We start from the raw sequence: 25,960 nt of genomic DNA, 5'->3' as shown, positions 1-25,960 counted from the left end.
GGAGGAAAGTGGCCGTATCCCAGGGAGACAGAAAACAACAAAGGAATCGCTTTACCTGATTTTTTGAAGGAAAGGTAGCTTTTGGTTTATAACATGAATAGGAAGATTTGTTGTTTGGGGGTAAATAGATTAGATAAAAGCTATTTTATGAAGTGGGACAACCCCTTTAAACCCCTCTAACCAGGCGCCAATGAAGAGCCTCAACTGTCACACAAGCACTGGCTAAATCCTGTGCGCCAGTAAGGATCTTATGACGTCACATAGTCACGTGACTCGCTAAACCAGGAGTCAGCAATCTCAGGCACTCCAGCTGCTGTGAAACTACAATTCCCAGCATTCTCACAGGCTCTGCTCTTGCAACTCCTATAGAAGTGAATGGAGCATTCTGGGAGTTGTAGTTTCAGAACAGCTGGAGTGCCGAAGGTTGCTGATCACTGTGCTAAACTGACCTAGAAGCCGCTGGATCAGTGACAGCGTACTACTACTGTCTACATCCCATCCCACGCACTATAATGAATGACAGCCCGCTTCAGGCCGCCTGTACTCCTACGTCACAAGCGTAAGTGGGAAATCTTCCTCCTGCAGCTAGACGACGTCACGTGGTATTTTCCCGCGCTCTGTTTCGTGCAATGGCTGCTGAAGAGGAGATGACTGCGAATGTCACCGCAATACCTGAGGCTGGCGAAGGTCCCGAGAACACAGAGGCCCCCGCACCGCCAGTGACGTCTCAGAAGCTGGTTAGACTTCCCATGTCCCGGGTAAAGTTGATAATGAAGTCGGATCCGGACGTGTCACTTGCCAGTCAGGAGGCCGTGGTGATCATCAGCAAGGCGACGGTGAGGTCCTGCTGAGAGGGGCGCCTGTAGGTTCCGGCAGCCAGCTGATTGGCTGTCTTGGTCGGTTGCTACGGGTGACGGACAGATTTCCTTTCACATTTGGAGTGGTGTACGCAGGAGAAGACTGGTCCCAGTTCAGCACTGCAGCTCCTGCCTGACTATGGCAGTTCTCCATAGGAACATATTTATTGTCCTATAGGAAGAAATGGAAATTCATGGCAGTCAATGGGACAAGTAGTCTAACAATCGTATGTTCAGTCCCTTAAGATGGTTTTTGGGGATTGTTATACTGATGACCTGTTCTCAAGATAGGTCTTCAGTATCTGATCAGTTGATTGGTGGGGGTCTGACACTCGGGACCCCCACCAATCAGCTGTTTGAGAAGTTGCTTCAGTGAGTGCTGCTGTCTTCTCACAGCCGTATAGTGGCTAGTGGTATTGCACTCTCACTGCGAGCGAACTGCCTTCTTCGGACCCCCACCAGATACTGATGACCTATCTCGATGAGGATAGATCATCAGTATTAACATCTTGGAAAACCCCTTTAATATACCTGTTAAAAATGTAAATAAAAAGTAAAATTTAAAATCAAGCCAATCATTAATTCAAATCATTAATAAAAAAATATATATAAATATATCCTTTGCATGCCAGAAGTCCAAACTTTTTTTATTAAAATATACATCTATTTATCCTATATGGTGAAAACAATAATACATAAAAAAAATCTAAATGTCATACACACTCCCAAATGGTATCACTGAATACTACAGATCGCCCTGCAAAAACCCAGCCACACATTTAGGCCTCATGCACACGACCGTTGTGTGTTTTGCGATCCGCAAAACACGAATGGCGTCCATGTGCGTGCCGCCATTTGTGGAACTGCATGGACAGCTTTGATATAACTGCCTATTCTTTTCCGGAGCAACGGATGCGGAAAGCACATGGAGTGCTGTCCGCATCGTTTGCGGCCCCATTGAAGTCAATTGGCCCGCATCCAAGCCGCCAAAACTGCATCTCTGGTGCGGATCAAAACGGTCGTGTGCATGAGGCTTTTAAAGGTCCCTTTTTACAGGACGATATTACAGCAGATAGTTGGGAGGGAAGCGTTCCTTCCCAGCAATCGCCTGTTAGCGGAGGAGACTGCTGCGATTACATGCATAGATCTCCTCCACAGTATTAGGAAGGGCGACCACTCGTCCCCATAACTATTCGTTGTTATAGGGCAGCAGATCATGTTTATACCACACAATCTGCTATGGGAAAATGAGGATTCTTGTGTTCACACAAATGATCCGATTACCGGATGAATGAGCGTTATGCTCGTTCCTCTGGTAATCGGTGGTGTATGTACACCACAAGGTAATCGCTAACGAGCATTACTAGAAACTCTAAAGGGCCCTTTAGACATACATTTTTAACAAGTTATGTGGTCAGAATAAGGTGATGCTAAGCAAACCTTTTTTTCCAGCGTTCAAATTTTTTTGAAAGTATTAAAAGCACAAGGAAAACAATATAAATGTGGGGTCATTGTAATTGTAATGAGCCAGATAATGAAGTTACCGCACAGAATTTCTCCCTTTAACCCCGTTCTATCTGATTTGATTTTTTTTTCCAGCTTCCCACTATACTGTATGTATTACTGTATGATGGTGTGGGGTGAGATACATGTGTCTATGCACCCATGCCCAGTCACCCAGGCAGGGAAGGTGCTCGCTTTAGTAGACACACTCTTCTGTCAGTGACCTGGTAGGATGCAGCTCCCTCTGCCTTCCTATCGGAGCCCCTGCAGTGAAATCGTGGTGCTCCGAATGGTTGCCATGGCGGCCTGGATGCTGCTGAAGTGATCTAGGGCAATCTCCACAAGGCATAGCTCAGAATGGAGAGTGTAAAAATCCTGTTCACCCTAATAGTTCTCTATTAGGGTGAATCAGAGAAGGGATCAAAGGATCCCAGGTTCTAGCTCCTAAGGGGGGTTATTGTTTTTCAATACAAGATATGGTAAATTAAATGGTGGCATTAAAAATCCACACCTTGTCCCACAAAAAATAAAGCTAGCATGTCTTTTTACTGCACAGTGAACGCTATAAAAACCCATAGTGAAATTGGGTATTTTTGTTCCAGTTTGACCCATTTCGATACTACATTGTATTTAACAAATGGTGCCATTAGAAAGTACAAATACTGTGACGCCCTCATACGGCTTTGGACAAAAGTGTACAGTATAAAGTTCTGACTCTTCGAAAGCAGACAGTAAAAAAAAAAAAAATAAATTAGAAAATGGAAGGGGTTAATTTTGATGTTGAAAAATACCAACTATCATACATTAGCAAGACTATTCCCCTGAATGATTATAAGTGTTTTGTTTTGATCCCCCCCCCCCACAGGAATTATTCATCGAAACTATTGCCAAAGATGCATATGTGTATGCTCAACGAGGAAAAAGGAAAACGCTGCAGCGGAAGGACCTCGGTATGGATTCTCCAGACCTTTCCAGTTGTATCCTGTTCCTCAAATAGTTAAAGTGCTCCAGCCACATTTTCACTACTGTTGACCAGTGTGTTTGGATGATTACTGTATGGCGCTTACTAATATAGATATTGTAGATATTCTGCACCATTTTCTATATTTCATGAGCTACGCCCCATTGTTTGCCAGGTCTTTTTGTGCTGTCCGTACGGAGGTTCTGTCCATAGATGGCTGCTGATGGAGGGTCATGTGACCAGACACATCACTCAGCCTCCTCCATGCACTGCTGGGAGTTTAGTGTCAGACAGGTTCCCTTTAAGGCGTACCTCCGGTTAGAAAACAACTTTCCAGAAATTAATAGTACAGGTGAATTTAAGAAATTTGATTTGACTTATTAAAAAAAATGCTTCTATCTGCTCTGGGAGAAGAAGGCTGCTGCATGAGACGCACACAAACTACAGTTTCTTAGATCTGCTACATTTCGCACTTTTGACTCTATTATATCTAGTAGGATATGGCTCTGGCACTGTTCAGAGTGAGGTAAAAAAACATCTACTAGCTGGCAGCAGCCTCCGCACCCTTCCCTCTCTCTCTCCCTAGACGTGTGAGGCTGGAGATAGAAATAAGAGGCAGTTTGTGGAACCCAGGAGGAAGCAGTTACCCTTTACTAATATTTAAAATATATTATAAAGTTTCTTATGTTCCCCAGCACTATTCATTTCTGAAACTAGAACTGGGATGTATGCTTTAAAAGGAACCTGTCCTTGGCTGTTACTGGGCTGGAAATGGTCAGACTTTTCCCACATTTCCAGACTGTGCCAATGTGTTTTTTTTAATTTTTTTTATTACCATTTCTGTTCTTTCAGTGTAACACTCTTCTAGAACAGCAATTACTGTAGAGAACCCTCGGTCTAGGGCAGTGAAAGAGTTAAATAGTATGTAATGTTTCAGCAGGAAAGCAGACTGTGCTGGGAAATGACCTAAAGGAATGAATGGATGTGGTGCTCTAATTCGACCCTCAGTGACAACCTTTGACTGCTGCAGTCAGTGCCTGGTCCCAAAGGTGTGAGGTCCCCCATCTCTGTCACAGCCTGCCCCTCCATGTTCTTCATTTCGCTATATAGAACAGAAAAAAAGCGGAAGTTAAAGGGACACTGACAGCCACAATTAGCATATTTAGGTATATATACGTGAGTACAGGTCTTATAAAGTCTATTAAAATGATCTAAGTATCCCCCCGTCCACCTTATAAGTAACAAAATATAAAGTTATATAACCTGCTTGTCCGGTCACCAATCTGCCCAAGGGGCGGCGCTTCATCACAAAATGCGCCCAGCCAGCCGCTCCTAACTGCCGTTCTGAAGCGCCGCCCAGCTCATCAATATTCACTTAGCTGGGCGGCGGCTACAACTCTCCGGACTCAAGTGCACTTGAGTTGGGAGAGTTGTAGCCGCCGCCCAGCTAAGTGAATATTGATGAGCTGGGCGGCGCTTTAGAACGGCAGTTAGGAGCGGCTGGCTGGGCGCATTTTGTGATGAAGCGCCGCCCCTTGGGCAGATTGGTGACCGGACAAGCAGGTTATATAACTTTATATTTTGGTACTTATAAGGTGGACAGGGGGGATACTTAGATCATTTTAATAGACTTTATAAGACCTGTACTCACGTATATATACATAAATATGCTAATTGGGGCTGTCAGTGTCCCTTTAATTCAGACCCTTAGGCCCCTTTCACACGGGCGAGTATTCCGTGCGGATGCGATGCGTGAGTTGAACGCATTGCACCCGCACTGAATCCCTACCCATTCATTTCTATGGGGCTGTTCACATATGCAGTGATTTTAATGCATCACTTATGCGTTGCGTGAAAATTGCAGCATGCTCTATTTTGTGCGTTTTTCACGTAATGCAGGTCCCATAGAAATGAATGGGGTTGCGTGAAAATCGCAAGCATCCGCAAGCAAGTGCGGATGCGGTGCGATTTTCACTCACGGTTGCTAGGAGACGATCAGGATGGAGACCCGATCATTATTATTTTCCCTTATAACATGGTTATAAGGGAAAATAATAGCATTCTGAATACAGAATGCATAGTAAAATAGCGCTGGAGGGGTTAAAAAATAAAATAAAAAATAATTTAACTCTCCTCAATCCACTTGATCGCGCAGCCGGCATCGCTTCTGTGCTGTGTGCAGGAACAGGACCTGTGGTGACGTCACTCCGGTCATCACATAGTCCATCACATGATCTTTTACCATGGTGATGGATCATGTGATGACCGGAGTGACGTCACCACAGGTCCTGTTCCTGCACACAGCAAAGAAAGAAGACAGAAGAGATGCCTGCTGCGCGATCAAGTGGATTGAGGAGAGTTAAATTATTTTTAATTTTATTTTTTAACCCCTCCAGCGCTATTTTACTATGCATTCAGAATGCTATTATTTTCCCTTATAACCATGTTATAAGGGAAAATTAATACAATCTACAGAACACCGATCCCAAACCCAAACTTCTGTGAAGAAGTTCGGGTTTGGGTACCAAACATGCCAATTTTTCTCACGCGAGTGCAAAACGCATTACAATGTTTTGCACTCGCGCAAAAAATTTGCGCATGTTCCCGCAACGCACCCGCACCTTTTCCTGCAACGCCCATCTGAAAGAGGCCTTAGGGATCACAACGTATCCCAAAGGAATGAAAAAAATCTGGGCGCCGACAGGGGTAGTTAGGATCGTGCAAAAAGGGAAAGAAAAGGGAGGGGGAGGCAGCTCAACATAGTGTTTGTGGCTACAGACTCTTAACAGAATAGTATATAAGTGTATAGGGTGATATATCTACAGTGTTGAGCAGAGTCAATCATTTGCAATATAGACCCAAGGATGAAATAAGGGAAACAGAGCGCCAAACCCCGTTCTAGAACACAATTGTAAAGGAAATAGGAAGCACTACTTGCAGTGATGGCGACTATATGACACTAAATGTATCATAAGATGATAGCGTGAAGTACAGATAGTAAGTACTCAAGATAAAGAACCATGAACAGACACGGCTATAGAGAAAAAACACAAATAAAACTATATAAAAATAATAATATAAATGGTATAGTTAGTAATGATAAAAATAACGTGTAGTGTCCCTCAGGACAATTTCACACAAGTAGCACTCACTTCACTGGGGGGTAGTCATCAGGATAAGCACATGACACCTGTGACTTGAACCCCCCCCCCCCCCCCCAATTCGCATGCACCATGCGGTTCAAGGAAAACCCGCGATAGTTTACAACTAATGCCTAATGAGAACAAGGGACATATGGGAATATTGATAGGAAGCAAACAGAACAAAGTTATATAATATACAATAAACAGACAATTATGGACAAACAATGGGACGTGATAATATGCATATATAGTAGTATAAAGGTATAAAGAAATTATTAAAAGTGTGTATATATGTTTAATATAATGCATAAAAATATATATATATATATATATATATATATATACATACACACACACACAAATAGAATAAAAGTAAAAATAAAAATCTGTATATATAGATTCCATTCCTATTATGTAATTCATGATTAAATAGAATATAATTCGTGTTTAAAAAGAAAATAAATAATGAATAAATAGTAATAGGTAAATAATAATGGAAATGGATGATAAAATCGGTTAAGTAGTGGGAATCAGACACCAATGAGCAAATGAATAAAAATAGGTTAAATAGTAGAAATCAAATACCAATGAATAAAACTACATGTAAAAGAGTAGACTTGAGTCACATGATCATTTCCCTGCAACAGAATGGCACTCCACCTTAGGTACTTGCCCCTACTGTATGTGATAGGTCCGGATAACAGGCACAATGTATTGATATGAAAAATTAGATATTAGTTATTCGAGTAGCACCGCATGCAATTTTAATAGTGGAACTTTAGTAGTTAGAATACTCTAAAGACTCATTCAGTCCAAACGGGGTCAAGGTATTCAGTTTGAAGATCCAAAACATCTCCTCCTTGCGGCAGAGGGTTTGGTAGGAGTAAGGGACACACTCCAAAGGCTTGACACAGAGTGAACTAGAGTCCCCGTCGTGATGGATAGAAAAATGTCGGGAGACGCTGTGGGTGACCTCTTTGCGATGGATATTCGAACGATGTTTGTTCTAGGGATCGACCGATTATCGGTTTTACCGATATTATCGGCCGATATTGAGGATTTTGACTGTTATCGGTATCGGCATTTATTTTGCCGATATTCCGATAACTTATTGGGAACACAGATCGCGCTGCTCTCAGCGCTCTCCGTGTTCCCTCAGCAGCAGCACAGGGGAGAAGGAAGCAGTGTCTCCCTCCCCCTGTGCTGCTGCTGCCGCTGCAGCCAATAGGAGGGCAGGGGACAAGAGAAGGGGAGGGGCTGTGGCCACTGCGCCACCAATGAAGATAAGTCTCTCATTCATTCAAATTGAACAGGAGGCGGGAGCTGGCTGCAGAATCACATAGCCGGCTCCCGACCTCTATGAGTGGTAGCTGCGATCTACGGTAGTTAACCCCTCAGGTGCCGCGGATCGCAGCTACCGCTCATAGAGGTCAGGAGCCGGCTATGTCATTCTGCAGCCAGCTCCCACCTCCGGTATATGAATAAATGAGAGATTTAATTTAATTGGTGGCGCAGTGCGCTCCCCCCTAGCCCCCCAGTATTAATCATTGGTAGCCCAGTGCGCCTTCCCCCCCCAGCCCCCCAGTCTTAATCATTGGTGGCGCAGTGTGCCCCCCCCAGCCCTCCAGTATTAATCATTGGTGGCGCAGCGCACCCCCCACCCAAGGCCCCCCCCCCAGTATTAATCATTGGTGGCAGTGGCCACAGGATCCCCTCTCCCCTGCTCCTCCGATCGGAGCCCCAGCAGTGTAATCCTGGGGCTCCGATCGGTAACTATGGCACCCAGGACGCTATTGAAGCCCTGGCTGCCATGATGAGCTCCATGCTGTTGTGTGCACAAAGCACAGAGCAGCAGGGACAGTGAGAGCTCCTATTCACCCTGATGGAGATCTATCAGAGTGAATAGGACAAGGGTTCTAGTCCCTAAGGGGGCTAAAAGTTAGAAAAAAAAATAAAAATAAAGCACCAAAATATTAAGTATAAATGAAAAAAAAGATTTACAAAAAAATTAAAATACACATTAACAATAAATATAAATTTTCTGCAGATTTGTGTAGGAGTTTTTTTTTTTTTTTTTTAAATGAAAATTCCCAGAATATCGGTATTAATTATCGGCCTGAAAGTTCACAAATTATCGGTATCGGCCCTAAAAAAATCAATATTGGTCGATCCCTAGTTTGTTCATCCGCTCGTGTAAAGATTGTGTCGTACGACCTACATAATAGATATAGCAAGAGCAATACAATAAATATATAACAAAAGATGTGCCACAGTTCATCTCATGCCGCAAGGAGATGGTACCCTCCAGCTTAGTAAGGGATAACACTTTGGTGTTGTGAGAAATCATAGCGCAACATTTGCACCGAGCCTTCCCACACCTAAAAGACCCTACCCTGATTGGGTTGGCGGTGTTTCCCAAAAACCTCTCCATTATTGTTAGCTTTTCTGTATCGCCAATTTTGTGGCATGAGGGAGCCAAAATTTCTTTCAATGTTCTGGAAATGTCAATATAGGGGCCTGAGGGATACTTTGGCCAATGATCGGATCTTTCAGCAAGATCAGCCAATGTTTTATAAAAGTGTTTTTGATGGAAAGATGTTGTGTATTATATCGGGTGATGAAATTCAAGGGAAATTGCTTAGATTTCTTTCCTATATCTACATTGGTTATAGGAACAGGCTCTTTTTTTTATCTCAAGGGTCCTCCTTTTGGAGTCTGCAATAAGGCCTTTGGGGTAGCCCTTTTCCAGAAATCTCTTTCCTATCGTCTCTAGTTGTCCCTGTAGTGTGTTTTTTTTTTTCCCCCTTTTTTTTTATCTGAGCAATTCTTCTGTATTCTGTGCATTTGACCGTATGGAATGTTATTTTTCCAACGGTAATGATGACAGCTCTTATAGTCAAGATAGCTGTTAGTGTCAACCTGCTTGAAATGTGTTTTGGTTGTGATGCAGTTATCCTTTGCACTCAAGTGAAGATCCAAGAAGGTTATTTCTCTTTGGCTGTACTCAATTATGAATGAGAGATTCCAGCAATTTTTATTTAGTGTTTCCATGAAAGTGCATAGATCTCCTGCATTACCATCCCAGATAAAGATAATGTCATCTATATACCGTTTGTAAAGTCGGATGTTGAGATGTGAGAGAAGGCCCATCTTTTCCTCAAAGTGACCCATAAAAACGTTAGCATATGATGGGGCAAATTTTGTCCCCATCGCAGTACCTTTTTGCTGGAGATAGATTTTATCAAGAAAAGAAAAATAATTATGTTGCAAGATGAAATTTGTACTTCATGACACTGTTAAAATTGGGTCAAGAAAGTAATATTTTTTTGGGCATAAAAAATACCAAATTTACCAAACATTTGGAAAAATTAGCAAATTTCAAAGTTTCAGTTTCTCTACTTCTATTATGATACATAGTAATATTCCCAACAATTGTGATGACTTTACATTCCCCATATGTCTACTTCATGTTTGTATCATTTTGGGAATGATATTTTATTTTTTGGGGATGTTACATAGCTTAGAAGTAGGGCTGCACGATATGGGTATTTTGTGCGATTGCGATTAGGGCCCTAAAAATAGCGATAAAGGTATGTGATGCGATATTTTAAGGGAATTGTGCTAGAGGTCTATTTGCTTGGATTTTCAAGGCAAAAGCACACACAAATTACTGATAATGCTGAAATGTAGTTATGCTTAACTTAAGAACTGAAATGCACAGTGTTTTTCAAAATAAAACATCTTTTACTAAATTAAATAACATATTTGCATTACTGCAAAAGTACAAAATACAAAACTTGCCATTTTCTTAATAGCACTGCACAGAACAGATAAATAAAATAGAATAAATAAAAGAACATTTGTTCATTAAAATAATGACTTGCCTCCAGCCCCTCCTCCCTCCCCATACTGTAACTGATGTATCGCCGGCCGCGCTGTGCAGCATAGCGGCCGGCGATACATCCGTGTCAACCACGTAACAAGTCAACCATCGCTTTATAAGGCGCACTGCCATTTCCCCCCCACTTTTGGGGGGAAAAAAGTTTCTTATAAAGCGAAAAATATGGTAATATAATTGCAGCATTTTTGGGTTGGCGATTGCGATATGGCAATTAATTGCGATTGCTTTGGCGATATATTGTGTAGGCCTACTTAGAAGTTTAGAAGCAAATTTTGAAATTTCTCAGAAATTTTCCAAATCCCACTTTTTATGGACTAGTTCAGGTCTGAAGTCACTTTGGGATTCTTACGTAATAGAAACCATCCAAAAATGACCCCATTCTAGAAACTACACCCCTCAAGGTATTCAAAACTGATTATACAAACTCTGTTAACCCTTTAGGTCTTCCACAAGACTTCATGGCAAATTGACATACAATTTAACAATTTTGATTATTTTTTGGGGGGAAATTTTCCAATATAATCATTTTTTTCCAGGAAAAAAAGCATGGGTTAACTGCCAAACAGAACTCAATATGGGTTGCCCTGATTCTGTAGTTTGCAGAAACACCCCATATGTGGTCGTAAACTACTATTTGGCCAAACGGGAAGACATAGGAGGGGAACGCCATATGGATTTTGCAGGACTGGTTTTGTTTATACCATGTCCCATTTCAAGCCCCCTGATGCACCCCTAGAATAGAAATTCCAAAAAAGTGACCCCATCTAAGAAAGTACACCACTCAAGGTATTCAAAACCGGGTTTACAAACTTTGTTAACCCTTTAGGTGTTCCACAAGAGTTAATGGCAGATGGAGAAACAATTTTGTAATTTCTATTTTGTGGAAAATTTTCAATTTTAACCCTTACTTTATTACTGGAAAAAAATGGGTTAACAGCCAAACAAAACTCAAAATGGGTTGCCCTGATTCTGTAGTTTGCAGAAACACCCCATATGTGGTTGTAAACTACTATTTGGCTAAAAGGCAGGACATAGAAGAAGGGGAACGCCATATGGTTTTTGGAAGGGAGATTTTGCTGGACTGGTTTATTTAGACCATGTACCCTTTCAAGCCCCCTGATGCACCCCTAGAGTAGAAACATGAAAGTGACCCCATCTAGGAAACTACGGAATAAGGTGGTTGTTGTTTTGGGACTATTTTAGGGGTAAATATGATTTTTGGTTGCTCTATATTACTCTTTTTTGAGGCAAGGTAACAAAAAAATGTTATTCTAAAATTGTTTCTACATTCGCTATTTAGTTTTGTGGAACACCTAAAGTGTTAATAAAGTTTGTAAAGTAACTTTTGAATACCTTGAGGGGTGTAGTTTCTTAGATAGGGTCACTTTTTGGGAGTTTCTAGTCTAGGCAACATCAGGGGGGGCTTCAAATGGGACATGGTGTCAAACAAACCTGTCCATCAAAATCTGCCTTCCAGAAACCACATGGAGTTCCCTTCGTTCTATGCCCTGCCGTGTGGCTATATAGCCATTTACGTCCACATATGGGGTGTTTCTGCAAACTACAGAATCAGGGCAATAAATATTTAGTTTTGTTTGACTTTTAATCCTTGCTTTATTACCGGAAAACAAGGATTCAAATGGAAATTTTGCCCAAAAATTTGTGTTTTGGCACAGTTTTTATTTTATATTTTTAACGCTGTTCATCCGAGGGGTTTGGTCAAATGTTATTTTTATAGGGCAGATTCTTACGGATGCGGCGATACCCAATATGTCTACATTTAAAAATGTATTTAGATTTTATACTATAATCATTTTAGGAACCCCCAAAAATTATTTTATTATCTCTATAGCCTGGGAGCTACAGTTTTTTAGTTGGGCGACTATCTAATGTAGGGGCTCATTTTTTGCGGGATGAGATGCCGATTTTATTGGCACTAATTGGGGTTGCATATGACATTTTGATCGCTCGCTATTGCACTTTTTGTGATGTTAGGTGACAAAAAAATAGCTTTTTTTATTTATTTTTTAACGCTGTTCATCGGGGGGTGGTTAAATGCCCAATATGTATGGCTCTCAGACTTTGGAGACACTAAGCAGGCATCCTCAAACTGCGGCCCTCCAGATGTTGTAAAACTACAATTCCCACCATGCCCTGCTGATGGCTGTAGGTTGTCTGGGCATGCTGGGAGCTATAGTTTTACAACATCTGGAGGGCCGCAGTTTGAGGATGCCTGCACTAAAACTAATAATTTGGGGGGGGGGGGGGATTGTTTCCGTGTCTCCAAAGTCTGAGAGCCATAGAAGTGTGATACTCCCTGAAGCAATCGATAACGCAGAGGCCCGAATGATCGGGACAAGTGTCACATTGAGTGGTGGTGTCCTTCCGTATCCCCCTCTTGTGACACACTCTGCATCTTTTTTGGTTTTGTCCCTTCTTTCCAGTATGGGGCACCACACCTGGAAAATGTTGGCCAGGGACGATCCGGGCACCTCAAATTCCCGAGGTACTCAGGCCTGCTCCTTCCCGGTCTGAAAAAAATCAGGTCTTTGAGGACTGCCTCATAGAATTGGAGGAATGTCCCTGTGCTGCCAGCGCTTCGGGATAGTACAAAAGAGTTGTACAAGGCAACCTGTACCAAGTAGACCGCAAGTTTTTTTGTACCATGCCCGGGTTTTGCGCATGGCATTATATGGCTTGTGGACTTGATCAGAGAGATCAACTCCTCCCATATACCGATTGTAGTCGACTATACAATTGGGCTTGAGAACATTTGCTGCAGTACCTCACACAGAGACGGGGGTGGTGCTGCTACCGTGGATTGTGGACAGTACAAGGACATCCCTCTTGTCCTTATACCTGACCAGCAAGAGGTTTCCACTAGTAAGGGCACGGGTCTCACCCCTAGGGATAGGTACCTGGAGGGGGTGGGCAGGGAGCCCCAGCTGATTTTTCCGCACGGTCCCACAAGCGACCGTGGATCTGACGGCAAGGGACCTGAACAAGGGAATGCTAGTATTAAAGTTATCCACGTACAAGTGGTAACCCTTATCTAGCAGTGGGTACATAAGGTCCCACACGAGTTTCCCGCTAACACCCAGAGTGGGGGGACATTCTGGGGGTTGAATACGGGAATCTCGCCCCTCGTACACACAAAATTTGTAAGTGTACCCTGAGGTACTCTCACAAATCTTGTACAGCTTACGCCATACCTCACCCGCTTAGTGGGAATGTATTGGCGGAAACGGAGTCTCCCCTTGAACGCAACGAGAGACTCATCAACCGTGACCTCCCTGGTGGTGGGGCAAGTGGCAGGGGGTCTAGGGTCTCAAAGCCAAAAAACAATAAGTGTAGATAAAGTTTTTTTTTTTGTTTTTTTTTTTTGTTTTTTTTCCTAATTCACTTTTCCCTTCTATTCCTGCCTAACGGTGCCTCTCCCTCACTGACCCTAACCTACCTGGAGGGTGATGGGTGCTGATTGGAGGATTTCAGGAGCCTGGTGAGGATGGTGCTGCACGGTGCGTGTGCTGGACAGGGTGAGAGGAGCGCTGGAAGTTTGAATCTCGCACCTCTCTCCCCTGAACCAATCAGCACCATGGCCAGCACCGCCTCTCCAAATGTTCATACTGTGCTTGGTGGTGTGTAATCACACCACCGATCAGTCTTTTTCCGGTTCATCGGGTCACCAGAGACCCGAATGGGCCGGAAACGCAGCAAACCGCAGGTCTGAATTGACCTGCGGTTTTCTGCGATCGCCGATACGGGGAATCGCATGACCCCCCCATAGCGTTGTGACAGGATGCATCCTGTTCCGATTAACCCCCGCGGCGCCGCAATCGCATTTTAAACGTCATGGGTCCTTAAGGACTCGGGAAACATGCCGTACCGGTACGTCATGCGTCCCTAAGGGGTTAAGTATGAACTGACATTGCGATGGTGGCATTTTGGGGTCAGAGGTAAGAGCTACACTAATAGCTTCAAGACCTAAGGAGTGTGTGATGTTGCTGTATAAAGCAGCAACATCTAGGGTGACCAACTGGTAGTTGTCTTTCCACTTCACCACCTTTAAGGTGTGTAGTAGATGGGATGTGTCTTTCAAATATGATGGCAACTGGATGACATAATTCTGTAATATACCATCAATATATTCGGAAAGATTGGTAGTTAATGAACCTATGCCCGAGATGATAGGTCTACCCGGGGGATTAACTAGGGACTTGTGAATTTTGGGAAGGAAATAGAATTTCGCCATGGCTGGGTGGGGCATTTTCAAATCTGTTCTTATTTTCTTATCGACAATGCCCAGAGAGTAACCTTCATCTATGAGGTTATACAGCTCTTTCTTGTATGTAGCTACTATCCATGACCACTATCCCTCCTTCATTGTCCGCACTTTTAATGACTATCTTTATTTTCCATTAACGTTTTTGTGGCCATTTTTTGTTTGGAGCTTAGATTACTAGCCCCTAGCAAACCGGGTGTTGAGAGGTTTTGTTTAAGATCTGCTAGACCCTCTATCTGCTATTATAGAATGTTTTTACATGTGAGCCTCTACTGATAATGGGGTAAAAACTGGATTTGGGTTGGATGTTGGATGGAATAATAGTTGTGGTAAGAGACGGTGTTGGTCTATTGGATTCAAATATGGCGGCGGTTGAAACGGTAGTGACAGAATCTAGACTGGTATTCAAAGGGGTGGCGGTAATACTAGTCTGTTGTATTTGATCTTTAATGGAAAAGTGTCTATGTAGTGAGTTTCCTTGTAAATTGATTTAAATCTACAAATAGTTCAAAAAGGTCAGGACTGTTAGGAGGACAAAATGATAAGCCTTTACCGAAGAGTTCAATTTCATTACGATTCAGTGTATATTTAGAGAGATTGGAGATACCATTCGATTTTTCAAATCAGTGTTAGGTTCTGTAATTTGTCTATATTTTTTGGTTTGGGTTTCTTGTTTAGTGGTGCATTTATTTAGGCCTCCTCTACATCCTCTCTATCTACGTTTGATCGTTTTTTCTTTAGGCTTGATACAGAAGTGTAGAAGTGGGTTATTTTCAATGATTGAGGTGTGGGGTGAGTGCTGGAAAGTGGTGTTTCTAGTGGTCTGATAAAAGGACTCAGGGATAGAATGCTGGTAAGAATTTTTCTGGACGGCGGGGTGGGGTTCGGAGTTCTGATTGTCGGGGAGACTGTCTAAAAAAGGGTCCTCTGTCAGATTAGGTGGAAGAGCTAGGAATTGGTCAGATTCAGTAGGTGTTGAAAAATGGGTAGAAATATTAAGATTATCAAAATCGGTACATTCGAGAGTGGGCGTAGATGAGCTGATCTCAGAATCGGGTATAACATTAGGGGATGGCTCCTCAGCCATAAGATTATGCATTACTGGCAGAATGTCAGAATTATCAACTGATGTTAATTTCAAAGGGTCTGCTTTAGATAATAAAGGAGCTTATAAAAGTGTGTCAGCTGCAAGTATTATTTGGGGAGGGGTTACCTCATGGCGTAACTTAAGGCCAGGAAGTGGTACCGAATGGTTCTGATGCACTAATGAAGTGATTCGATTTAATTTGGAATAGGTTTTTGTGGTTGAGTGGTCCTTTTGTCTAACCGGGGTGGGTCCAATGTAGGGCTGCAGTAAATGAATATTTTTGTAATCGAGTATTCTATCGATTATATTTCTCGATTCATCGAGTAATCTAAAAAGAAAAAGTTACTTAAAATAACGTACGTAATTAGGCATGTATAAAGTTATTGGTTTGAAGGGGTTAATGGAAACACCTTGGCATTAGGTATGTATAAAGTTATTGGTTTGGAGGGGTTAATGGAAGCACCTTGGCATGTATAAAGGTATTGGTTTGGAGGGGTTAATGGAAGCACCTTGGCATTAGGCATGTATAAAGTTATTGGTTTGAAGGGGTTAATAACTTTATACATGCCTAATGCCAAGGTGCTTCCATTAACCCCTCCAAACCAATAACTTTATACATGCCCATTGGGTTTGGAGGGGTTAATGGAAGCACCTTGGCATTAGGCATGTATAAAGTTATTGGTTTGGTTTGAAGGGGTTAATAACTTTATGCATGCCTAATGCCAAGGTGCTTCCATTAACCCCTCCAAACCCAATGGGCATATATAAAGTTATCGGTTTGAAGAGGTTAATGAAAGCACCTTGGAGGTGCCTTCATTAACCCCTCTCTAAACCAATAACTTTATACATGCCAAGGTGGTGCCTGCAGCCTCCATTAACCACTCTCTCTCCATCTGCCTCCCCCCAGCCTCTGATCTGCCCCCTCTGGTAACGCAAACCCCCCCCTCCCTCCCCAGTATCAATCATTGGTGGCAGTGGCCATAGGGTCCCCCTCCTCCCCCCATCATTGGTGGCAGTTTGCAGTTCCGATCGGTTACGCATTATACTCGCGTGCGCTGTGGCCGCCGGTCGCTTTTGAATTTTTTGACTCGATTTAATCGAGTTATTCGAATAATCGTTTCAGCCCTAGTCCAATGGTTCACGTCTTAGGGTCCCTTATAGTGTTTCTATTTAAAAAGGTAAGTCCCATTTGAGGTATTTTAAGGGCCTCAGAATACAGGGTGGGCCATTTTATATGGATACACCTTAATAAAATGGGAATGGTTGGTGATATTAACTTCCTGTTTGTGGCACATTAGTATATGTGGGGGGGGGACTTTTCTAGATGGGTGGTGACCATGGCGGCCATTTTGAATCCAACTTTTGTTTTTTCAATAGGAAGAGGGTCATGTGACACATCAAACTTATTGGAAATTTCACAAGAAAAACAATGGTGTAACATAGTAACGTAGTACATAAGGCTGAAAAAAGACATTTGTCCATCCAGTTCGGCCTGTTATCCCGCAAGTTGATCCAGAGGAAGGCAAAAAAAAAAAACCCTGTGAGGTAGAAGCCAATTTTCTACACTTTAGGGGACTATAAACTTCCTTCCCGACTCCAATCAGGCAATCAGAATAACTCCCTGGATCAACGACCCCTCTCTAGTAGCTATAGCCTGTAATATTATTAAGCTCCAGAAATACGTCCAGGGCCCTCTTGAATTCCTTTATTGTACTCACCATCACCACCTCCTCAGGCAGAGAGTTCCATATTCTCACTGCTCTTATCATAAAGAATCCTTTTCTATGTTTGTGTACAAACCTTCTTTCCTCCAGACGCAGAGGATGTCCCCTCGTCACAGTCACAGTCCTGGGGATAAATAGCTGATGGGATAGATCTCTGTACTGACCCCTGATATATTTATACATATTAATTAGATCTCCCCTCAGTCGTCTTTTTTCTAAAGTGAATAACCCTAATTTTGATAATCTTTCAGGGTACTGTAGTTGCCCCATTCCAGTTATTACTTTAGATGCCCTCCTCTGGACCTTCTCCAGCTCTATGTCTGCCTTGTTTACAGGAGCCCAGAACTGTACACAGTACTCCATGTGTGGTCTGACTAGCGATTTGTAAAGTGGTAGGACTATGTTCTTATCACGGGAATCTATGCCCCTTCTGATGCAACCCATTATCTTGTTGGCCTTGGCAGCAGCTGCCTGACACTGGTTTTTGCAGCTTAGTTTGCTGTTTATTAAAATTCCTAGATCCTTTTCCATGTCAGTGTTACCGAGTGTTTTACCATTTAGTATGTACGGGTGACTTGCATTTTTCCTTACCATGTGCATAACTTTACATTTATCAGTGTTAAACCCCATCTGCCACTTATCTGCCCAAGCCTCCAATCTATCCAGATCCCTCTGTAGTAGTATACTGTCCTCATCAGTGTAAATTACTTTACACAGTTTAGTGTCATCTGCGAAAATTGATACTTTACTATGCTAGCCTTCTACAAGATCATTAATAAATATATTGAAGAGAATAGGGCCCAATACTGACCCCTGAGGTACTCCACTATTGACAGTGACCCAATCTGAGTGTGTACCACTAATAACCACCCTCTGTTTTCTATCCCTCAGCGAGTTACTTATCCACATACAGATGTTTTCTCCCAGTCCGAGCATTCTCATTTTATATACTAACCTTTTATGTGGTACAGTGTCAAATGCTTTGGAGAAGTCCAGATATACGACATCCATTGATTCGCCGCTGTCAAGTCTAGAACTTACCTCCTCATAGAAACTGATTAAATTAGTCTGACATGATCGATCCCTCACGAAGCCATGCTGATATGGCATTATTTGCTTATTTCTGTTGAGATGCTCTAATATAGCATCTCTCAGAAAACCTTCAAACAGTTTACCCACAACAGATGTTAAACTTACTGGCCTATAGTTTCCAGGCTCTGTTTTTGGCCCCTTTTTGAATATTGGCAGCACATATGCCATGCGCCGATCCTGTGGGACATTCCCTGTCAGTATAGAGTCTGCAAATATCAGAAATAAGGGTCTGGCTATGACATTACTTAATTCCTTTAGGATACGGGGGTGTATGTCATCCGGTCCTAGTGATTTGTCTATTTTAATCTTTTTAAGTCGCTGATGTACTTCTTCCTGGGTCAGACAGGACACTTTTAATGGGGAATTTATTTTTGCATTCTGCATGTCATCTGACAATTTATTTTCCTCAGTGAATACATTGGAGAAAAAAATATTTAACAGCTTTGCTTTCTCCTCATCGCTCTCTGCGACTTCCCCCTCATTACTCTTTAAAGGGCCAACACCTTCAGATTTATACTTTTTAACATTTATATAATTGAAGAACATTTTAGGGTTAGTTTTACTCTCTTTGGCAATTAATCTCTCGGTCTCTAGTTTGGCCGCTTTTATTTGTTTTTTACATGTTCTATTTTTTTCCTTATAGTTTTTCAGTGCTTCCGTGCTCCCCTCCTGTTTCAGTGAATGATATGCTTTCTTTTTGTCATTTATTGCTTTTGTTACAGTTCTATTTATCCACATTGGTTTCTTTTTGTTCCTTAACCTTTTATTACCATACGGTATGTACCTCTCACAATGAGATTTTAGGATGTTTTTAAAGATATCCCATTTTGTGGCTGTATTTTTATTTTTGAGGACTTTGTCCCAGTTAGTTTGGCCTATGGCCTCTCTTAGTTGGCTAAATTTAGCTTTTTTGAAGTTTGGTATTTTTGTTCCTCCCTGTAGAAACGCTCTTTTGAATGATAATTGGAAGGTTATTACTTTGTGGTCACTATTTCCCAGGTGTCCCCCAACCTGCACGTCTGTTGTTCTGGTGTGCTTGGTTTTAATGTAACTATTCTTTCATGAGTTATTTACAAGTTTCTGACCACTTATAAAGTGTGTTCAATGTGCTGCCCATTGTGTTGGATTGTCAATGCAACCCTCTTCTCCCACTCTTCACACACTGATAGCAACACCGCAGGAGAAATGCTAGCACAGGCTTCCATCCGTAGTTTCAGGTTCTGCACATCTTGTATCTTCACGGTACGGTTTTCAGGGCACATGATTTTCCCTATGTCATCACTACGGTCTCAGAAATCTCAGGGACTTTTAGGCAAATGAGAGGAGGCGTTGGGTGGCATTATGGTGTGGGGGGGGGGGGGGACAAGAAAAACAAGAAAAACCGTACTTGCAAAAAATATAAAAAGAAGCGTTTCTCATGATTGAAAGAGTAGATTTTCACAAGAAAGTTGTGGGGCACCAAACCCTACATGGTTGTATGCTTACTATGAAGGTAACAGACCTCCTTTAAAGCTCTGTTAGTCCTCCTAGAAATTAATGAATAAACTGGGTGCTACCAGTTGGGGTGTGTCCATACACAGTGGGACATTGTCCGGTGCTGACCATGTAGGGACCCACCCTTTTCACAAGAGCAGCGGTAGCACCCAGTTCTCAATTTCTTCATAAGTTACTATGAGAAATAACAGGAATGGCACCAGAAACAGACGTGAGGAGCTAGCTGACAGGTCCTCTGTAAAGATTGTAGATTTACAATATGCTCTTCTTTGAATTTCAGATAATGCAATAGATGCTTTTGATGAATTAGCATTTTTGGAAGGTAAGTCATACTAATGGCAATTTTCAAACTGCTCTACCTGGTATGGATGTAGTGAGCAGAGATTAACGCATCTATCTTTCACCTCTACATTGTGCCGTTTCTCTGTTATTTCTCCTGGAAATGTATAACTACAACTGGCCATTACCCTTCTTTCCATTACCAGTGACAGAGCAGTGGCGGCGGACCTAAAGCACGGGTGCCAGAGGCGGCACTCAGAGTCCTCTCTGTGGGCACCTGCTCCCCTGAAAGTCTATGATGTACCAATATACCTTAGACCAGGGATGCCCAACCTGCGGCCCTCCAGCTGCAAAACTAACTCCAGCTGCAACTCCCAACATGCCTGGACAACCTACAGCAGGGCATGATGGGAGTTGTAGTTTTACAACAGCTGGAGGGCCGCAGGTTGAGCATCCCTGCCTTAGACTTTCCCTGCCATTCATCAGCACAGGGCACGCTATGAACACCACAGGCAGCGCATTGAATGCAGGCAGGCTATTATAGATAAATGATAAAGTACATGGAAGATATACTATATTGGACTGTAGTATTCAGGGTAAATTGCTGTGTTGGCACTTTGCGATAAATAAGTTGGTTTTGGGTTGCAGTTTAGGCCCTCGTCTGTAAAAGGTTCGCCATCACTGATCTAGAGCAACACACTAATGTTGCCGCCTATAGTATATCATTGCCTGTAAGAGTGCATTGAAAATATCTGTATATACGGTACTATTTTTTGTTATTAGGTCAAGGCCGGGATATTTTATGCCGGTCTATATCTACTCCGGTGAGCTTCCCATTATTGTACATTGTTCAGCATAAATACACTGACTACACGATCACTGCACCAGCAGAGCCTGGCTGAGCAACTGAGTCACAGGTGGCACTAGCAGCCTCAGCCAGAACATGCTGGTGCAGTGATCAGTTAATCCACATGCTCTTGCTGAGCACCTGAGCTGGAGCCTGCTGGTGCAGTGATCAGTGAGTCCTCTGATTCAGATGCTCAGCTGCTGATCAGTGCACCAGCAGGCGCTGGCTGAGCACTTAACACAGGAGAGTTTAGCATTGTACTTAACATTCCGGTGGCAGGACTCCGAGAGGTATGATGACCTCTTGTCTGGCAGTCACCTCTGTCAGCAGCTGGCTCTGCAGTCAGAAGAATCCAGCCATGCTGCACTCCCCAGTGCAGAGCAAAGATCAGTGCTCTACTGTCCGTCCACAGCTCCTTATCCGCTTGTCCCCAGACATCAGTTGGCCTCCTCACAGGCTGCTCTCCCGTTTTCATGGAGCTTTCGTCTGCCAGCCACTAGTTGGCCTACATAGTCAGGGACTCCGAAGCAGCGCGCTGAAATTGGCCACTGAGCAGCCTCCCTCCCTAATGACAAGATACTTACTTGCTGCCAACCCTACACCTACGAGTAAGGGCCCTTTCACACTTGTGTTGTCCGGATCCAGCATAGAGTTCCGTTGTCGGGGCTCTATGCCGGAAGAATCCTGATCAGGATTATCCTAATGCATTCTGAATGGAGAGAAATCCGTTCAGGATGCATCAGGATGTCTTCAGTTCCGGAACGGAACGTTTTTTGGCCGGAGAAAATACCGCAGCATGCTGCGCTTTTTGCTCCGGCCAAAAATCCTGAAGACTTGCCGCAAGGCTGGATCCGGAATTAATGCCCATTGAAAGGCATTGATCCGGATCCGGCCTTAAGCTAAACATCGTTTCGGCGCATTACCGGAACCGACGTTTAGCTTTTTTAGAGTGGTTACCATGGCTGCCCGGGACGCTAAAGTCCTGGCAGCCATGGTAAAGTGTAGTGGGGAGCGGGGGAGCAGCATACTTACCGTCCGTGCGGCTCCCCGGGCGCTCCAGAGTGACATCAGGGCGCCCCAAGCGCATGGATCACGTGATCACATGGAACACGTCATCCATGCGCACGGGGCGCTCTGACGTCATTCTGGAGCGCCCCGGGAGCCACACGGACTGTAAGTATACCGCTCCCCCGCTCCCCGCTCCTACTATGGCAACCAGGACATTAATAGCGTCCTGGGTGCCATAGTAACACTGAACGCATTTTGAAGACTGATCCGTCTTCAAATGCTTTCAGTACACTTGCGTTTTTCCGGATCCGGCGTGTAATTCCGGCAAGTGGAGTACACGCCGGATCCGGACAACGCAAGTGTGAAAGGGCCCTAAGGAACTTAGCTATTGGATGTTTTGGGCAGCATCAGTATTGCTGTGCTGCCCATGAGATTAACAGTGTGCCGTGTGCTGGTTACTACATGAAAAGCCTTAATGCGTATTCATACGCATTAGACTTTTTTCAAAGTGTAAAATTGCCTGATCAGGCATTATTGCGACCTCTGTCAGGCAGGTCCTACTCTAAACCTACCTATGCCGTTGGGCATCTATGTTCAGGAGAGCAGACTCTGCACATATACAGCCAGATTTATCATTACACTTACATCTTACTCCACTTTTACATAATTCACTTTTGGCCATGTCCGATTTAGGGCTCTTTCACTCCTGTGTTCTTTTCTTCCGGCATAGAGTTCCGTTGTCGGGGCTCTATGCCGGAAGAATCCTGATCAGTTTTATCCTAATGCATTCTGAATGGAGTGAAATCCGTTCAGGATGCATCAGGATGTCTTCAGTTCCGGAACGGAACGCTTTTTGGCCGGAGAAAATACCGCAGCATGCTGCGCTTTTTGCTCCGGCCAAAAATCCTGAAGACTTGCCGCAAGGCCGGATCCGGAATTAATGCCCATTGAAAGGCATTGATCCGGATCCAGCCTTAAGCTAAACGTCGTTTCGGCGCATTGCCGGATCCAACGTTTAGCTTTTTCTGAATGGTTACCATGGCTGCCAAGACGCTAAAGTCCTGGCAGCCATGGTAAAGTGTAGCGGGGAGCGGGGGAGCAGCATACTTGCCGTCCGTGCGGCTCCCAGCGTGCTCCAGAGTGACGTCAGGGCGCCCCACGCACATGGATGACGTGATTGCATGGCACGTCATCCATGCGCATGGGGCGCTCTGACGTCACTCTGGAGCGCCCCGGGAGCCGCACGGACGGCAAGTATGCTGCTCCCCCGCTCCCCACTACTACTATGGCAACCAGGACTTTATTAGCGTCCTGGCTGCCATAGTAACACTGAAAGCATTTTGAAGACGGATCCGTCTTCAAATGCTTTCAGTTCACTTGCGTTTTTCCGGATCCGGCATGTAATTCCGGCAAGTGGAGTACACGCCGGATACGGACAACGCAAGTGTGAAAGAGGCCTTATTAATGGTGTTTTAATACTGTGATAAATGTAGTTTGACGGTAGCAGTTTATCCTTCAGTAAGCAGCTTTACAAAAGTCGCATATCTTTACGAAAAAGTCGCTTTATCTATTAAAAAGTCGCATAAGATAAGCATGGTCCTTACTGGAGTGAAATTGCGTTTTGTTTTTTTTTCAGACTCTTTAAATTGTCGCAATAGTAAATCTGTCTAGATTAATTTACATAAGAAAACGCCTACTTTCAGAAAGCTGGCAAGCATAGCGCAGAGCCAATAAGTAAATTTTTGTGCAGTTTTACAAAAAATTTGCCACTTTTTCACTTCATAGTGTGCTGCTTCTAGTTACCTCTGTGTGCATCCAGCAACCAATAATAGGAGGAGCACACTCAGCTATATGTACCACCTCATCAAGGCGGCCTGTTTGATAGGAAGGACAAAAGTGCACAGGATTAAACTCCCAGGTTAAAATAGAAACCCATTCACACTTGGTGCCACTCCCTCAAGCAATATACTACAAACTAAGCAAAAATCACAGAAAAAGATAAAAAACTAAGATGAAAACATCCTGCCCAATATGATACCACAGCCCCCTTTTCGGGAAAATGGTGAGGGCAATGTAGAAACACCACTCGCGCCTAGATTTAACCAGAATGGCATTTAAAAAGAAAACTGTCGTGGGAGGAATAAGTCCCCTTCGAAGACTTTAAAAAAAAATATATGTTTTCAGTTTGAATAATTATAAAAAAAAATTTAAAAAAATTATTTTTTATTTTTTATTCTGATACATATGGCTTTTATTTTTATTCTTTTTTTTTTATTTATTTATTTTTTCGCAATCTGCATTTTACAATGCCCTCTACAGAAAGGGGGTGCGGTGAGGGCGGGGCCCTTCGCCCAAGCTAATTCATAATTATTTACGTCAGAAAGTGCCATAAATAATGACTGAAATATATGGCAACTCTGTGCTGACGTAGATTTAATTACACCACATGGAGAATTGGACGAAGCCTACTGATAAATCAGGGCCTTAGTGTGACACATTTTACTATGTTAAAGGGGTTGTCCAACCCTTATATTGCCCCCCAAAATGTCCGGGCCCCTCACACAGGTTATCCTTACCTGGCTCCTCGGAACCCGCATCACTGCTGTACTGCTGTTCCCCGCACGGCGTCCTCTGCATGTCCCCGTCGCGTGGGTCAAAACATCCGGCGACAGGGGAGGGATAGCCAAAAACAGGCTGCAAAGCTAGGGATGCTCATTCCCGTCCCGGCTTACTATTGGCTGACCCCTATCGCCGAATGCTTTGATCCGCACAACTGGAAGATGCAGGGAGCAGGAGCGGTGCGGGTGCTGGGGAGCAAAGTAAGTATAACCTGTGTGGGGGGGGGGGAGCATTTATCAGAAGTTGGATTACCCTTTTTAATGGTAAATTTGGTTGATATGTTTTGCTTTTAGTTATTTTCTAAAATTTCATTTCTCTGCTCTTTTATACCTCACAAATATTTTTATATTTTTTGCTATACAAAGTAAAAAAAAAAAAAAAAAAACTGAAAATGTGTTATCACTGTAATCGTACTGACCCATGTGTTATTTTTACCATATATGGAACAATGTAAAAAACTGAACCCATTAAGCCAATAGTGGAATTTATTATTATTTTTTTATTTATTTTTTCCAGCTCCAGGAAGGAGTTAATTAGTTCTGAAGTGGTTTTGAGGGGCCTATATATTAGGAACCCCCCCCCTCCACATATAACCCCATTCCAAAACTGCACCCCTCAAAGCATTAACTCTCTAGGCCAGGCATCCTCAAACTGCGGCCCTCCAGCTGTTGCAAAACTACAACTCCCAGCATGCCTGAGCAGCCTACAGGTCTCAGCCTACAGCAGGGCATTGTGGGAGTTGTAGTTTTACAACAGCTGGAGGGCCGCAGTTTGAGGATGGCTGCTCTAGGTGTTTCACGGTAAATAACACAAAATTAAAGTGTAAGTTAAAAAATGTATTTTTTGTTTTTGGCAGATTCTCAATTTTAATACATTTGCCTACACAGTAATGTTGTATGAATAGGTCAGGGGTCAGATGCCTGGAAACCCTTTTAATATTTATCTAAGCTGGAGTCAGTACATTTCTTCAGATTCCACCAAAATTAGCTTCGAGTATCAGGGCTCCAGATGGCGACCAAAATGGTCGCCAATGCGACTTAGAATTTACAAATGGCGACAAAACTTTTTAGTCTTGTTGCCAGTTGCGACTAGACCCGCAGCTCTACAGTTGAATACAGCGGCGGGGCACATGAGATGATGGTTCTCTGCCCCGCTGCCGCTGT

At 43.2% G+C, this 25,960-nt stretch overlaps 1 protein-coding gene across 1 annotated transcript in view; it reads left to right on the top strand.

The window, feature by feature from the left end:
- Positions 1–634: 634 nt before the first annotated feature.
- Positions 635–25,960, top strand: part of POLE4 (DNA polymerase epsilon 4, accessory subunit) — a 35,850-nt gene continuing 10,524 nt past the window's right edge. The window contains exons 1-3 of the mRNA XM_044281672.1: positions 635–836; positions 3,226–3,310; positions 20,325–20,366. Of these exons, the coding sequence (XP_044137607.1) occupies positions 648–836; positions 3,226–3,310; positions 20,325–20,366 (316 nt within the window). The 5' untranslated portion in view covers positions 635–647. The remainder of the gene's footprint in view (positions 837–3,225; positions 3,311–20,324; positions 20,367–25,960) is intronic.

This window comes from Bufo gargarizans, chromosome 1, assembly GCF_014858855.1.
Source record: "Bufo gargarizans isolate SCDJY-AF-19 chromosome 1, ASM1485885v1, whole genome shotgun sequence".
Taxonomy (NCBI): domain Eukaryota; kingdom Metazoa; phylum Chordata; class Amphibia; order Anura; family Bufonidae; genus Bufo; species Bufo gargarizans.
This window is presented reverse-complemented; position numbering and strand designations above follow the sequence as displayed.